Source organism: Pelodiscus sinensis, chromosome 6, assembly GCF_052426305.1.
Source record: "Pelodiscus sinensis isolate ZL-2025 chromosome 6, ASM5242630v1, whole genome shotgun sequence".
NCBI lineage: Eukaryota > Metazoa > Chordata > Testudines > Trionychidae > Pelodiscus > Pelodiscus sinensis.
The window spans coordinates 103836242-103852254 of record NC_143057.1 but is presented as its reverse complement, the minus strand read 5'-3'; the positions used below and the strand labels follow the sequence as shown (position 1 = coordinate 103852254).

Below are 16013 nucleotides of genomic sequence, written 5' to 3'. Positions count from 1 at the left end.
CTCTTCCCCTTCCCTCTCGCCATGGCGCTTGGCTGAGTGCTGACTGCTCAGCTGGGCTGCCGCGAGGGAAGGGGGCAGGGCAGTGATGTACACAGCTGGGTCCGGGGCAGCCCCTTGCGCTGCTGGCTCTCCCGGTGGCCCGGCTGAGGGGCACAGCACTCAGCTGAGTGAAGGGGGGCGGGGACATCACTGTCTACATCACTGCCCTCCCCACGGCAGCTCGGCTGAGGGGCGCACCACTCAGTGCCACGGTGGGAGGAGGAAAAGGGGGCAGTGATGTACACAGCCCCGCCCCCTGGCTGTGTACATCACCACCCCACCCCACCCCCTGTCCCACCGGGCCCACCTGAGCGGCACTCAGCTGGGCCCCAGCGGGGGAGCAAGCGGCAGCAAGCGGCCCTTTGGGGTCTGGCTGCGGCCAGTGGCTGCACCCCCCACCAAGTCTGCTTCCCACCCCGCTCCTCCCGTCCAGCCCTATGGCCCCCGATCCTCCCCCAGCTCTGCTTCCCACCCCCTCTTCCTGCTGGCCAGCCCCACACCTCCCCAGACACCCCCCCACCAGCACTGCCTCCCTCCCCCTTCCTCTGGGCCCCCCCATCCTCCCCTACAGCCGCCAATTCCTCCCCCAGCTCTGCTTTCCACCCCCCTTCCAGCCAGCCCTGCCCCCTTCCCCTCCCTGCATGGTGCGCTGCGGCACTCCCAGCTGAGTGGCGCTCCCGCCAGGCCCGGCAGGGGAGCAAGCGGCTCTTTGGGGTCTGCGCTCCCCAGGCTGGCCGAACTGCCACGGAGGGTGGGGAAGGGGGCGGGGCACTGACGTACACGGCCAGGGTGCATGGCCTTGTACGTCAGCGTTACAGACGCACAGACACTGGACTACTATATATATGATGTCTCTTTTCAAATTACTGTCCCACAGACTCACATGGAATGTCAATAGCAAAGCATTTTAGCAAATAGTGTATCTGCTATTGAATTGTGTTTTAGAAAGATAAAACCCCTTTTATCTTGGTTGCCATTGTGACACCTTGACCCCATATTGGTTATGGAAATGTGTTTAATATAAATATGCATAACAAATATTATTCATGCAAAATGGGGCATGTGACATATCCTTGAAAAGCTTATAATCCCTTGAATATGTATGTATATGCTCTTTGTGTGCACGTATCGTTCTTGGATATGAAGTTATTCACAGTGCAGATGCCAAGGCAGAGGGACACCAGACTCACCCACTTAGTAAGCCTCTGCTGAACCGACACCAGGCCTAGAGGCTTGATGACTATTGTAGGAGTGGGGATATTTTTGGGTGGGGGTTATGAACCAGAAAACTAGGAGCTGGATTTAATTGTCAGTCACTTATTGTTTTTTTCAAGCTTAATATTTTTTCCCTATTCTATTTTGCAGTTAAATAATGGCTCCCTTTTCTCTTGTGTTCCCCTGTGGGAGACAGAGACTGAGGTGGCCTGCATGCACAACGGCACTCCCCAGTTGGCAACCTCTGCCCTGATTGTTCACTTCCTGCAGTGGGAGCTCAGAGAACAAAATGGTTCTTGATGGGATGAATAGCAACGGGTGTAGCTGGGGAGATAAATGGTTCTACTAGGGAATAGTGGGAAGGGATTTGTGCGCTATGTATCATTTAATGCATGCCCCCTATCATTGTTTTGCAGATCTCATGTATGAGGGAGATGCTGTGAGGCATCAGCTAAGGCCCAGTAAATAAGTACATCTGTCCACGTGCCCTGGGTTGGCTGTCTTCTATCCTTTGATGTTTGTTCTTTGCAGGTGAATCTTTTAAGGACCAAACAATGTTTACAAAATTTTAAATAAAGCCCCAATAACAACCACGTTTCATTTTCCATCTTTGGAAGATGGGGGTGGGGTTGGAGAGAGACAAGTGGGCTACTCTACAGGTGGAACAGAGCCAAGCAGAGACCACATATGTTTGTCTCAGTTTGTTGCGGACTTATCCTGAATGAGGGATGTGCACCACTAATACTAGCTCAGTAATCAATGGCTCTCCTTGGGCCTACAAGCAAACAGTAGATAAGTGACTGGCAGAATGGTCTGAGCTACTAAAGTAGTCACTGAAGGGTGGGCCGAAGCACCGTGGATTACATTGATAGCATAAATTGCAGCATTTCTTGCTGCTAAACCAGTATTTGCAATCTGCACTGGTACTGCAATAGTGCATTCATGTGGTGGTGGATAACACTACGCTTAGCCTTGGCCAGAACAAGCACAAGCTCAGTGTGGTAAAAATAATCATATTCAGCTGCAAACTTTTTTGTTTGTGCTACATGATGTGTTAGAAGTAGTCTTAGGGATGGATTTTCAATTAGGGACAGTAGGCACGAGCCTAGGGGCATTCTAGGAACAACTAAAGGTTAAAATAGTGATAGAAATGTAGCCGTGTTACTCTGGTGTAGCTGAAACAAAATACAGGACTATGTAGCACTTTAAAGACTAACAAGATGGTTTATTAGATGATGAGCTTAGGAAGTGGGTCTGGCCCACGAAAGCTCATCATCTAATAAACCATCTTGTTAGTCTTTAAAGTGCTACATAGTCCTGTATTTTGTTAAAGGTTAAAAGTTTGTTAAAGTAGTGGGGGGTCGGAAGGGGAGAAGGGCACTGATGATCTTGTACTTAGGTGTAAGTTGTAATCCGACCCTGAATATACTGAGTATTGCATTACTTTGGGCAATGCGAAAATGCTCCAGCATCAACAAGGAGATGCTTCACTGTTTAGCTACTAGTCAGGCATATTACAGTTTCTAGAGTATCCAGTAAAGAGAGAGTACATGTGTGCGTGTGTTATTTTTACTATATCAATTAACAAGCACTGTATAGCACAGAGCACACACAGTAGTAATATCCACACCACACTATCATCTGAATTATGTAGCCACTCAGACAAGGGCAAAGCTTTTTAGTTAATTAGAATGTACCTTACTGATGTGTTGCATACATTCATCCCATGCAGAATGGATTACATGCTTACCAACTACTAAAATCCGAATGCAGAGACGTTGAGAAGAGTTCTATACTTAGTAGTATTGTTTTGCTGCCTTGGATTGCTCATCTATCTATTTTTGAACAAATCACAGTCACATGGGCTGCAGCTTTGGAATATTTGATCTTCATTTTCAAAGTAGTTATCACAGTGAGTTCAGTGCTATTAACTATGTAGATCTCACATATGCTCCCATCGGCTCTATCCTGCTGCACAGTATTTTTGGTTTAACTAATGAAATTCCATCATTCTTGGCAGGCACTATGTCATGGTTCTGAAACATTTGGAAAGTTTGTCTCTCTTACAATTGTTACCAAGGGGACTGGGAGAATAAATATTTCAGACCAGTTTTAGATCCATAGTTGTGTCTCATGGGAAAGTCTCAATTACAGTTTTGAAAGCCATGGTCACCACACATTCCTGCCCAACAATTTTCAGACATTTCAAATATGTTAATTAGTGATAGGTTCAAATTCCAGGCAGAAATAAGAATCGGAGTACTTGGAGATTCAGATTACAAATTTACACCAATCTTTCAGTTCTGCACTCCATTTATGCCTTATTTTCTTCCAAACAGCTACAGAATGGGCTTTTTTTTTTTGAGCAGGAGGAAACAAAAACAAATTCTTGCAGGGTTTGCCTCCCACTCTGGCATTACAATTTTAAGAAGCCTTATTCCAGTAATGAGTGAGAGACGTATGGTTTGTCCCTTGTGCTACTGAAGGTTCAAAAGCAAAAGCTTGTGACAAAGTAAAGGTAAGAAATAGGGGTCCTTTCTAGACACACAACAAAGGTACGTCTACACTATGATAAAAGACCTACTGCACAGCTGCAGCTGGCCTGGGTCAGCAGGGTTGATGTGGCTCAGGTTATGGAGGCTATACAACTACAATGTAGTAGTACGGGCTCTGAGATCCAACCGGCAGAGAGGGTCTTAGAGCCTAGTGCTCCAGCTAAGCTTGGATGTACAAACTGACATTTTTAGCTCCCACAAGACCAAGCCCTTGTCAACTAACCCAGGCTATGGAACTCTGGGCAGCAGGATTTCTGCTGCAGCACAGACATATCCGCAGAGACATTCCCTTCCCCAAAGAGCTTGTAGACATTACACAGCAAGATCTGTGGGTCAAGTTGCACATGCATTTACGTTCTGAAGTCATTTTCAATTACTTATATCATTTTTGTGCTCATGATTTTTGCTGAAGTTTAACCTGGTTTTTCCTTAGTCTGAATTTCTTTTGGAAAGCTGTCATACAAGCAACTCAGCCCCTTTCAACAATGAGACAGTGTCTGGGGGCATGCGTCACAATTATGTGGGAAAAATAGTTCATTCTTAGCCATTCGTTATATGGCAGGAAGCAGTATTCCTTACTGAGACTCTCAACTTATGTGCATCTCTGCAAAGTGTACAAAATATTATTTATGTGCTGTGCTGATTCCCATTCCAATACAAATTTAATATCAATGAATCATAAATCTTTAAAAAGAACATGTCATGTTCCTTATTATAGCTTTTTGGTTTGCAATTTTCTTGAGGCTTAGCGTATGTCTGCATTGCCACTGGATGTGGGACTGCAGCACGTATGAATCCAAGCTAGCCTTCAAGAGCCACGAAGTCACAATAGCACGGATTTCAGGATGGGCTAAGGAAGTACCCAGGGTCCTGGGCAGGTACATAGTCAAGTGGTAAGCCCTTCCTGAAGTCTGTGCTGCCACAGCTTCATCACTCTTGGTACATGAGCTAGAGAGATTGCAGTTAGCGCCAGCATGTCGATACATGATGCAATCATACTTTGATTCCAGAGTAAACATGCCATAATAGTAGTGTGGTGACCACCTGAAATTTGGCAGGCACATAGTCTCACAAAGGTGACTTTATGGCAGGAGTTCTCAATCTTTCTTTCTGAGGGAGGCCCCTAACGTGATAAAAATTGCACAGCCCACCTGTGCCACAAACAACTGATTTTCTGCATATTAAAGCCAGGGCCAGCATTACGGGGTAACAAGAAGAGCAACTGCCTGGGCCCCATGCCATAGGGCACCCCCAAAAGCTAAGTTGCCCAGGCTTCAGCTTCAGCCACAGGCAGTGGGACTCCGAGCCCTGGGCTTCAGCTTTCTGCTCTGACCCCCCCTGGGTCTAACACTGTCCTGTTGGGAGGACCCCCTGAAATCTGCTTGTGCCCTCCAAGGGGTTCTGGACCCTTGGTTGAGAACCACTGCTTTTAGGTGGTTTGGTATAAGTGGGCTGTGGTTTGTACAAGTTAGGAACATTTAAATAGTGAGATTTCTTAAATGTGAACTGATTGTTATAATGTAACAGCTAATAATCATCATCTAGTAACAACTTGCCAACTTGCTATTCATTTGGTACATGCACTAGATCTGCAGAGAATTTTGCCTCTTTCTATATGAGGAATGCTTGAACATTTGGGAAGGAACCAGACTACAAAAGAACCCTGCCACATTTGATATAATGTCTGAAATTCAACAAAGAAGGATGCTTGGACTCTGTCCTATGTCTGTCTAGGGTGCGTGAAGGTATATAAAGAAGAAAATGTTGCATTTTCTGGTTTTAAGAGACAGCAATTGATACTTGTTTCTCCAGTATGTGCAATCCGTGCCTGGAGCCAGTAATTGATCCCAGACAGGGTTTAGTTATGGCATAGACCTGCCCCTATCTAAAAAGCACAACTTTTGAATAAATGTTTGCAATGTTAAATAGTAATAAAAAAGGGCATGTGGGAAATAGAATCCAGAAAGAATCTGGACTTTATGCTTAATGCAAATGCTTTCAAGGTACAAGCACTCATCTTTCACTATTGTTTCCTTTCAATACTTTAAGATCACCTTTGAGCTTTGACTCTAACCCATCATAGCAAAGAGAAAAGAAATGCACCTGCTAAGTCTTCCACAATCAGAGCGATAGAAGCAGAGTTAATGACACATAGAACACAATCAGTTTGAGCACACAGTGCCTTCCAGACACTTACCTTTCTGTGATTGTTTCTCTGAGTCCACTAGCAACACCCTTAACCACAGTACTAGCTTTGGGGGTCAGCACCACTTGAGATATAAAAAAGGAGCCCTTCTTTCTTCTCTCAATGATTGATGCCTGAAGAAACTGAATCAGTTTTTCTGGGTCTGTTGTATTTGCCCAAGGAGCTGGCATCATCTGCCCTGGCCAAAGAAATGGTACCTCAAGAGCCACTGGACTGTGATAAAATACCAACACTTGGTAATCCTTCTCCCACAGGTACTGGAGACTTACTTCTTGGGCAAATATAGCAGGGCACATTTTATTCCCAAAGATGCCTTTGAGCATTTGGACCAGGTTCTCATGATGATATTTCTGCATCCCATAGAAATGATTGAAGTCCAAGAAGACCACTTCTTTGTGGTGGTCAGTCAGAAATGCATTGATCTCTTCAAGGCCCTCATTGACTTTGGCACTGAATAAACCATGAGCAAAGTAAAGTTCATTATCAGGGTCTCTGGGTTTAGTGGAAATTCTGAGATCAAAATATCGTATACCTGAACCCAGCTGGCTAGTAAAGTTCATCGTCTGTGTTGCCAACCACTTTCTCATCAACTTTTTAGCCACAGTCCCAAATACAGAGACAAAATTCTGGACAGTTTCTGGTTGTTCAGGTCCAACTGGAGATGCTTCATCAATGTAGAAGCTAAAGGAGTCATGAGATCCTAAAAATATAACAAAGGAAAATCAATGTTACATTCACACACTTGAAATTATAAATACTCCTCTCTTTCAGGATAATCTATTTTTTGATCAGCACAAAGATGCTCTCAAATTGACCTTTTCTTACCATCTGTCCCATCCCCAATGTATTATTTTCATGGAATCAATATTCGCTCTTTTGGCACTCTTAAGGGAACTAAATAAAATGAGTATTACTTTCACGAGTACCTCTTGGTTATGCCCTTAGTGCTACTGAAGTCAATGGCCCTGAATCTCAGTCAGGGGTAACTGTACAAGTATGTACTACCTGTGTAAATGAGAAGAGTATTAGGCCCAATACATCTGTTCACATGATGAATGATGATAATGAGCTAAAGTACATATCTTTGAAATTTTACAAAAAACTAACGGTTTTCAAAAGCACCCACATGGCTTAAATCCCACTGACTTTCAATCAGAATCCTAAACTAAGGATGTTTAATTGCGGTTAACTTACTAGTCGAGTAGTCGATGGAATTTCCATTGACTACTCAACTAGTTGATATGCACTTCCACATTCCTCCTTTGAAACGTACAAGAGCCAATGGGGGCTCTTGTGCATTTCAAAGCAGAAGTGGACTCATGGAGCCTGGTGTCAGCGGGGGACTCAGAGTTCCCTGCTGACCCCGGGCTCCATGTTGTGCTGTGAATTTGAAATGCCACGTGGAGCCTGGGGTCAGCTGGGGACTACCCAGCTGATCCCAGGCTCTGTGCAGCATTTCCCCAGAACCTGGGGTCAGCTGGGGACTCCCCAGCTGACCACAGGTGCTGTGCAGCATTTCCCCAGAACCTGGATTCAGCTGGGGACTCTCCAGCTGATGCTGGGTCCCACAAAAATGCCACGGGGAGCCCAGGATCAGGACCCTGGGCTCCATGCGGCACTGCTGCTTTGAAACACCACTTCGGCATTTCAAAGGGGCAGTGCCACTCAGCTGAGCTGGGATCAGCTGTGTGGCATTGCCCTTCGAAGTCCCACCTTTTCCCCCATCTTTGCTGCCTATGATAGAGGCAGAAAGGGGGCAGGGGGAAATCAACAGGTCAACTGACTATCGATAAGCATTTGCTTATCAAATAGTCAACTAGTCTTTAACATCCTTATCCTAAACCAGTTACTTTTGAAAAGGATATCCCAAATTTTGCACTCATGGGAGAAACAGTGTAAGAATGATAGTTTAACATGTATAACTAAGGCAGATGTAACACCAACAGACCCCAGCTGTCTATGGTAGAAGTGAATCTGGAACCCTTGAAGCTTTGTTCATGAGCCTCCCTAGAAGGTTTTTTCCATTCTTAAAAACACTGTAATGCAGTCTAAAGAGGAAGATGACAGTCACTTCCTGGTCATTACTGTTACAAAATTGTGAGATATTGTATAAAGTATGACTTGTGAGGTATCATTGGAAAAGGTGTAATCTGTTAAATATTATCTTGTTATAATGTGTACATCGAAACTGTGTGTGAAGTTTTGAACTTTTGCTTTGAGTTTAACTCAAACATGTTGTGGGTCTCAAACACCCCCAGGCTAGCTCTTCAGAAATAACAAAGGAGGTGTAAACAAGGACGTCTGCATGTCTTCCCTTATGACACCTCAGACAGCACGTAGGCAAAGGTGCAAGCTAGAATCTGCAGTCCAGCTGAAGGACAGATGGCAGAGCACATATGCCATTAAACTGCTTGACCTGAAACACAGCCAGGATTTTTCTGGCAAAAAGAGTCAAGATATAAATGGAGAAGAAATGCCCCCAGCCACCTTTTTCCTACCCCATCTCTGGACTACTAATTCTGACAAGAAGATTAAACAAAAGGATTAAGGTTCCCAAAAAGCTATTTGAACAACTCAGAGAGACTTCTAGAAAACGTGCAGATTTAACATCCCTACTAACATATTGGACTATATGCTCTGATCTACCTGTAATATGTTATACCTGCCTTAACCTTTTCATAACACTCATTTATTTTCCTAGTTAATAAATCTTTAGTTAGTTTACTAAATGATTGAGGCCAACATATGCCAAAATCCTTACACCAAAAACAACATTGCAGCCAAAGAACCTAATATGTGGTGATTTTTAGCTTTAATAACCTTTCATCACAGAAGTCCGGTTTGTATGAATGGAGATCTGGGCCACTGGAGTTCTAAAGGGACTGCTTGTTTCTCCATATTAAGCTGTATAGTGATCCAGGAGCACACATTTGTTGCTGGTTTAGATAATCTGATTATAGAATAAACACCAGTGTGAAGTAGCAGGGTAGTGAGGTACAGGAAAGGGTGCATGCTCCTGACCCCCCACAAACCCTATTTTGACAGGTTTGCCAGGTGTCTGGTTTTTGACTGGAACATCCATTGAAAAGGAACCCTGGCAGCTCTGGTGAGCATTGCTGACTGGCCCATTAAAGTCTGGTTGGCAGGGCTGGCAAGCTTCCCACCTGGCTTTGCATGGTTTCTGGAAGTGGCAACATGTCCCTTTGGGTGCTAGGGGAAGAAATGGCCAGGGAGGCTCCATGCATGCTGCTTCCACTCTGAGCAACAACACTGCAACCTACATGGGCAGAACCACCTGGCTGCCCCTATGCTTAGGAGCTAAGGGACATGTTGGTAAGTGTAGCCCAGAGCCCACTCCCCGCACTCCTTTCCCCACCTCAACCCTTTGCCTCAGCCCACAGCCTGCCTGGGATGGGTTTATAGGCTCCAGCACAGCAGCTAGCTCTATGGGTGAAATTCATCAGAACACAAAGGGCCTGAACCCCGAAGTTTGTGCATATCCCTTTGAAGTCAATGGGACATTTGTGCCCAGAATGGGCTGCAGCACTGGAGCCATCAAGTTTCAGGCTATACGGTACCACAAGATCATCTAACCAGTAGTCTGACCTCCTTATATCACAGACTACTAACCCACCCAGCAACTGCACGCTGGATCCTATGTAACCCACTCACCTAGTGTGGTTCATTGTCTCATGCAGTGGTACCTAGACGACAGCAACAGATAAGAACAAGAGACCTCTACAGGATGGGTTAAGAGCCAGATGGCTTTATAGCTCAAGCTGTAGAGGCTCCTCTACTAAGCTCCGGAGATGCCAGGTTCAAATCCACCTGGTGGTTATAACTAGGTTTGTGGGAGGCAACTGAAATAAGACCAAAATATTACAGCAGACAGACTTCAGTTATGTGCCACAGAATCAGAGAGACTAAGGTGCACCAGTGCCTGAAATCCCCACAATGGCAGGGGAAAATTAAAGTCAAACCCAGAAAATCCTGGTAAGTGACCTGCAGCCACACACTGGGTATGAAATTTAACCTCCCTTAACATTATGGCCAGTCAAAGAAAATTCTTTCCTGACCCAACACACGGTGATTAGTTAAATTCTGGGCATGTGAGCAAGAATCAGCCAGCAAAATGTGAGAGAAAACATTCAGTGCCACATCAGAATTCTGGACCTCTCTGTCCAGTGCCCCATCGACTGCTGTGGCCATATTTCTGACGAAAGAAATTAAAACGCAAAACAATCTCCCCCCCAGAAGATATTGGGAAGGGAGGGGGGAAAGGGTCCCTTTCCTCACTCCTATAGGTGGTGACATGAAACCCCCTCTGGAGTTTTTGGGAACATAAAACTAGGCTCTAAGTAATTCAAATGCCTAGCATAAACAGTAGGATTTTCACCAATGCTTAAGTCCCAATGACTTTGAAAGCTGAGGCAAACCAACAGATCAAGGTGAAAGTACTCCCCAGTTTGCTAATTTTGATAACATATTAGCTAAAGCACGATGAACCTTGTACATTGCAATGACAGATGAAAAGTTTTCTTCTTTACAAGAAAGAAGAAAGTTGTTATTGCCCATCTCAAGCTTTCGTTGATTTAATTTTTTGATTCCAAAGAATTCCTTCATCCAATATTAAAACCACCCTCCTAGTATCTCCCTAAAAGTCCCATTTTCCCCTTATTGTCTTAACTGCCTTCTTGAACTGCATTTTATTTTAAATCAACTGAGAGCTGTGATTAAGCTTGCTTCCAATAAGTGTTGTTCTGATATATTCCTTGCACAGCCTGGTTAGATCAGAGAGATATATGTGGTTACACAGAGCTATCCTAATAGACTAGATCTGCATACAGCATTTTAATGCTAAATCTGTTACTAGCAGATTAGAGGAGTGACTTATGTTTCAACGTATTACAGGAAAAATAAATGGATACATGAAAAGTTCTGTAAGGATTTGTATGGTAGCAGTTGACTGTAGTATTAAGCCCCAATTTTATGGGAAAATAGACTAACTAGACCATTAGTCTGTTCCTGCTAGTTGCCTCTGGTAGCCTGATCTTCCAAAAGAAGGCATACAACTCCTAATACACACCTAGTTAATATAAAAAGTAATTATTTAAATGACTAGAGCCAAGAGGAACAGCACAAAAAGTCTTCTCAGAGGATTACGTTTACCGATATACACTATTTAACTTTTGTAAAGCAAGCCATAGACAATATACAGGAGGAGGGGAAAATTCATTTCATGGCTGGCAAACTTGTGAATATTTTCTGTCAGAAAAGTAATGTTTGTATTCTTATGCACAGGCCAGAATCCACAACAGGAGAGAAGAGTGCCATTAGTTTAGAGACACTGGGCCATGTTGTGCAGACTGGATGAGAAGAAGTCATTAAAAGGTATCAAAAGGCTCTGTGGCCTTGGACTAGTCATCTATTCTTCAACTGCACTCTCAGAGCCAGAAACCCCCAGGCTTGCTGTAGGTTCTCTGGGACCCTCCAGCTTCCTTTCAAGAGCTTTTGGGTTGTATTATATCCATGTCGTGAGAGTAGTAGCTGCAAGAGCCCTGAAGCTAACTTCCTGCACATGGAAGGCTGCAGCTCTGCACCCTTACCATTTGTATCACAGCAGTGCCTAGAGATCTCAGTTGATATTAGCCACATCATAAAGGTAGCAGCAAGAGAAAATTTGCTCCAAAGACCTTACAGTTTAAACAGACAAGATGGACAACAGCGCGTGGGAGGCATAAAGAAGCAAAATGACTTGCCAAGAGTGTTACAGCAGGAGACCCAGGAACGGAAACAACATTTTCTCATTGCTAGCCCATTGTCATATCCACTATTGAATGATATTGCAAGGGCCAGTTTTCCTGCAACATTTATTCTGCCACAGGCTGCCTCCAAGAAGGGCTGGGTGATGGAGTGGCTGCAGCTCAGTGCAGTGTTCGCTGGTAGGTTTTTTAATATGCAAAGGAGAAGATCTGAGTCTTATTCCTTAACTTTCACTCAGAACAGACTCTCTTGTATTGACTCACCCTAGTTCCATTTCAATCTTTTCTCCTACACCCAGGTGTACACACAGAGCTCCTCGCTCCTCCCTGCTTTGCCAACTGGGCTTTTTTCACCACAATCACTCCACTTTCCCACAATCAGCCTCATCAGGGACTGGCTTCCGTTCCTACATTTATAGCTATTAATCAGCCACTTCAATTTTATGTACTCAGCCATGGTAACATGCTTTCATACTACTTATTTCAAAATAAGTAGCCAGAAAAACTTGAAAAATAAAATAATTACTCATTGGATACCCACTCTCACAGGATGACTCCACAGTAAAAAAAAAAAAAAAAAAAATGTTTAGGTGTGTTTCTGTTGATGGTCTCAGTTTTAGAAGTAATTGCAAATGATGCTTAAGGTGGCTGTAGCATGCAGAGTCAAAAAATAAAGTGACCAGTTTCAACCACTGAGACTTTAAACTTTGTACTCTCAGGTAGTCAAGCATTATTTAGATATTCAAGAGTGAAGAGTACAGTAACATCTAGCTTGCAGGCAAAACGTTTTTGGTATTTTCATTACGGAAATGGCCTTTGTTTTCTATAGTGAAGTCTTCTAATGGGACAACTGGGAATATGAGGCCTAGTTATCAAGATATTTCTAGACTCTCTAGAGGGCTATGCCCCCCAATTTAAAAAATAATTGGACTCAATGGTGGGGAAAGGACCACAAGGGAGAATGTATTGCAGTTTAGTTGTCTCTTTCATTCCCTAGAGAGTTTACTGGACTACTGCCAACCTACTATTCCTGCCTCACATTATTATCCCTTCATTCATAAAAAGGCCAAACATGATTGGACTTTGGTACTTTTACTCTCCCCTCAGCACCCCTCAGGGAATGCCTAGATCCTCTTGCTTAATGGGGGAGGGGAGGGGACGAGGGATGTTTCTGGTGATTGCCACATAGATTAGTTTGTTCAGAAATGCAATATTTTTTCACAGCATTCCTCATGTCCTCAAGATTCACTAGTCATAGCAAGATACAAGTAGGACACACAACTCTGATACATTTTCTGACACCATAACAACCCCCAGATCTTTTTCAGAGTCACTGCTTCCCAGAATAGGGTCTCCCCCTGTATGAGCCTCCTCCCACCCCAAATTCAGGGAGACTCACCTTGGCTTTTGTCTCACCCTTTCCATTCAAGGCCCTGTCCCTTCCTTACTGGAGCCTTCAGCTCCCCACCATAGCCAGAGTAGTCCTGCCTCAGCCAGCTGAAGTCCCAACTGTCCCATCCCCTGCCCTGGAACATTATGTGTCCTGAGCACTGGCCCTGGCAACACCAAGTACAGGGCAGCTTGCAGGCCAACACTAGTCCTATCTCCCCTCTGCTTCAAGGGAAGCAGCCAAGCAAGGGTGTCAAGAAGAGCATGACCAGAAGGAGTGGGGGGGGGGGGGCGGTAGGGGGAAGAGCAGGATACAGGAGAGGGCCTTGGGGCAGATGATGGGCAGCAGCATGCCTGGCTATTTGAGGAGGCTTAGCCAGGCCTGCGATATTGACCACCTATTCTGTAAATTTGGCCCACATTATTTATTTATTTACAGATGTTAATGTTTAAAACGTCTTAGACAAGTTAGATGCCCTCAAGTCACCAGAACTTCATGATATGCATCCTAAAATATTCAAGGTGCTGACTGAGGAGATACCTGAGACATTAGTGATTATCTTAAAAAAATCATGAAAGATGGAAGAGATTCCTGAGAATTCCAAAGGGCAATAAAGTGCCAATCTATAAAAAAAGACTAAGAACTACCTCAGGGATTGCAGACCACTAAACTTCAGTAATCATGAAGTTAATGGAGCAAATAATCAATCAATTTGCAAACACCTAGAAGATAACAGGATGGTAATAAGAGTCAGCAAGGATTTCTCAAAATCAAATCATGTTAAACCAAATCTAAAGCTTTTTTTGACAGGGTAACATGCATTGTGGAGAATGGGGAGTGGTAGATATGATACACCTGAACTTTTGTAAGGCTTGATTCTGTCTTGCATGACCATCTCATAGGCAATTTAGGAAAATACAGACTAGGTGGAGCGACTGTCGGTGCATACATAAATGGTCAGAAAACCAATCCCAGAGATAAGTTATCAGTGGCCTACAGTCAATTTGGAATTGCGTGGGAGCCCATAGGGATCAATTCTGGGTCCAGTTCTGTTCAATATCTTCTTTGATGATTTAGATAAATGGCAGAGAACCCTGATAAAGCATAAACCCAAAGTACTCCAATTAGGAAGGAACAATGAGTTGCACACCTAAAAAATTGAAAGTGACTGCCCAGGAAGTAGTACTATAAAGAAATGGATTGGAAAGTTATAGTGGATCACAAGCTAAATTATGAGTCAACAAAAAAGAGAACATCATTCTAGTACATATCAGCAGGAGTGTGTTTAAGCAAGACATGCAACGTAATTTTTCTGCTCTACTCCTAATAATAAGGCCTCAATTGGGGCATCATATCTAATTACGGGTGTCACATTTCAGGAAAGTGGTGGACACATTAAAGAAAGGCTGGAAAGAACAACAAAGATGATTAAAAGTCTAGAAAACCTGACCTATGAGGAAAGATTGAAAAAAAAAAAAACCCTGGATTTGTGTAGTCCGGAGAAGAGTTGATGGGACCAGTAGGAAATGCTAACAGTTTTCAAGTATAAAAATAGCCTGTTCCAAGGAGGATGGTTAAAACATTGCTCTCATTAAGCTCTGAGGATGGGACATTAGAAAAATCTTCCTAGCTGTATGGAAGCACTGGAACAAACTGCCTAGAGAGGCTGTGGAATCTCCATCACAGGAGGTTTTTGAGAACAGGTTAGACAAACACCTGTCAAGAATGGTCTTGAGTGCAAAAGACTGGACTAGATGACCCATTGAGGTCTCTTCCAGTTCTACCCCTCTATGATTCCATGTACATGTTTACATTATCCATATTAAAAGGTGTATTTGTTTGCTTTCACCCAGTTTCCAAAGCTATCCAGCTTGCTCTGAATCAGTGGCCTGTCTTCTTGGTTATTTATCACTCCCCTAATTTCTGTATCATCTTCAAACTTTCAGTGATGTTTTCTTTTAGGTCACAGATAAAGATGTTAAACAGTAAAGGACCAAGAAGTGATCCCTCTGGGACACACTTGAAAAAATACCTGCTTAATGATTCCCACTTCACAATTACAGTTTGAGACTGAGAAGTTAGCTAGTTTCTAAGCTGTTCAATGTGTGCCATGTTAATTTCATATTGTTCTATTTTTAAACCAAAATATCATGTGGGACCAAGTCAGATGCCTCACAAAAGTCAGAATCAATTTTGTTTCACAGGATCTTTTTTCCATAAACCTATGTTTTTTCCATAAACCCATTACCCTCCTTTAATCAATCAAGTCCCATATTAGCCATTCTATTATCTTGCTTGGGATCAATGTCAGACAGTCTGGACTATAATTTACTCTGATCATTCTATTACCCTTTTAAAATACTGGCATAACATGAACTTTCTTCCAGTGTACAGGAACTTCCACAGTATTCCAAGACTTACTGAATAATCAACATGAATGGTCCAGAAAGCTCAACAGTGACATCTTTTAAAGCTCTGGGATGCAAATTGTCTGGACCTGCTGATTTTAAAATGTCTAACCTTAAAAAGTAACAGAAATGTAGCCGTGTTAGTCTGGTGTAACTGAAGCAAGATACAGGACTATGTAGCACTTTAAAGACTAACAAGATGGTTTAAAGACTAACAAGATGGTTTATTAGATGATGAGCTTTTGTGGGCCAGACCCACTTCCTCAGATCAAATAGTGGATGAAAATAGTCACAACCATATATATCAAAGGATACAATTTAAAAAAAATGAACACATATGATTTGTCCTTTTCATATGTGCTCATTTTTTAAAATCGTATCCTTTGGTATATATGGTTGTGACTATTTTCATCCACTATTTGATCTGAGGAAGTGGGT

General features: G+C 43.3%; 1 protein-coding gene across 1 annotated transcript in view; it reads right to left on the bottom strand.

The window, feature by feature from the left end:
• The window catches only part of PLCXD3 (phosphatidylinositol specific phospholipase C X domain containing 3), a 132675-nt gene that overhangs the window by 44620 nt on the left and 72042 nt on the right, over window positions 1-16013 (bottom strand). Inside the window, exon 2 of the mRNA XM_006139494.5 lies at window positions 6007-6715. Within this exon, the coding sequence (XP_006139556.3) occupies window positions 6007-6715 (709 nt within the window). The remainder of the gene's footprint in view (window positions 1-6006; window positions 6716-16013) is intronic.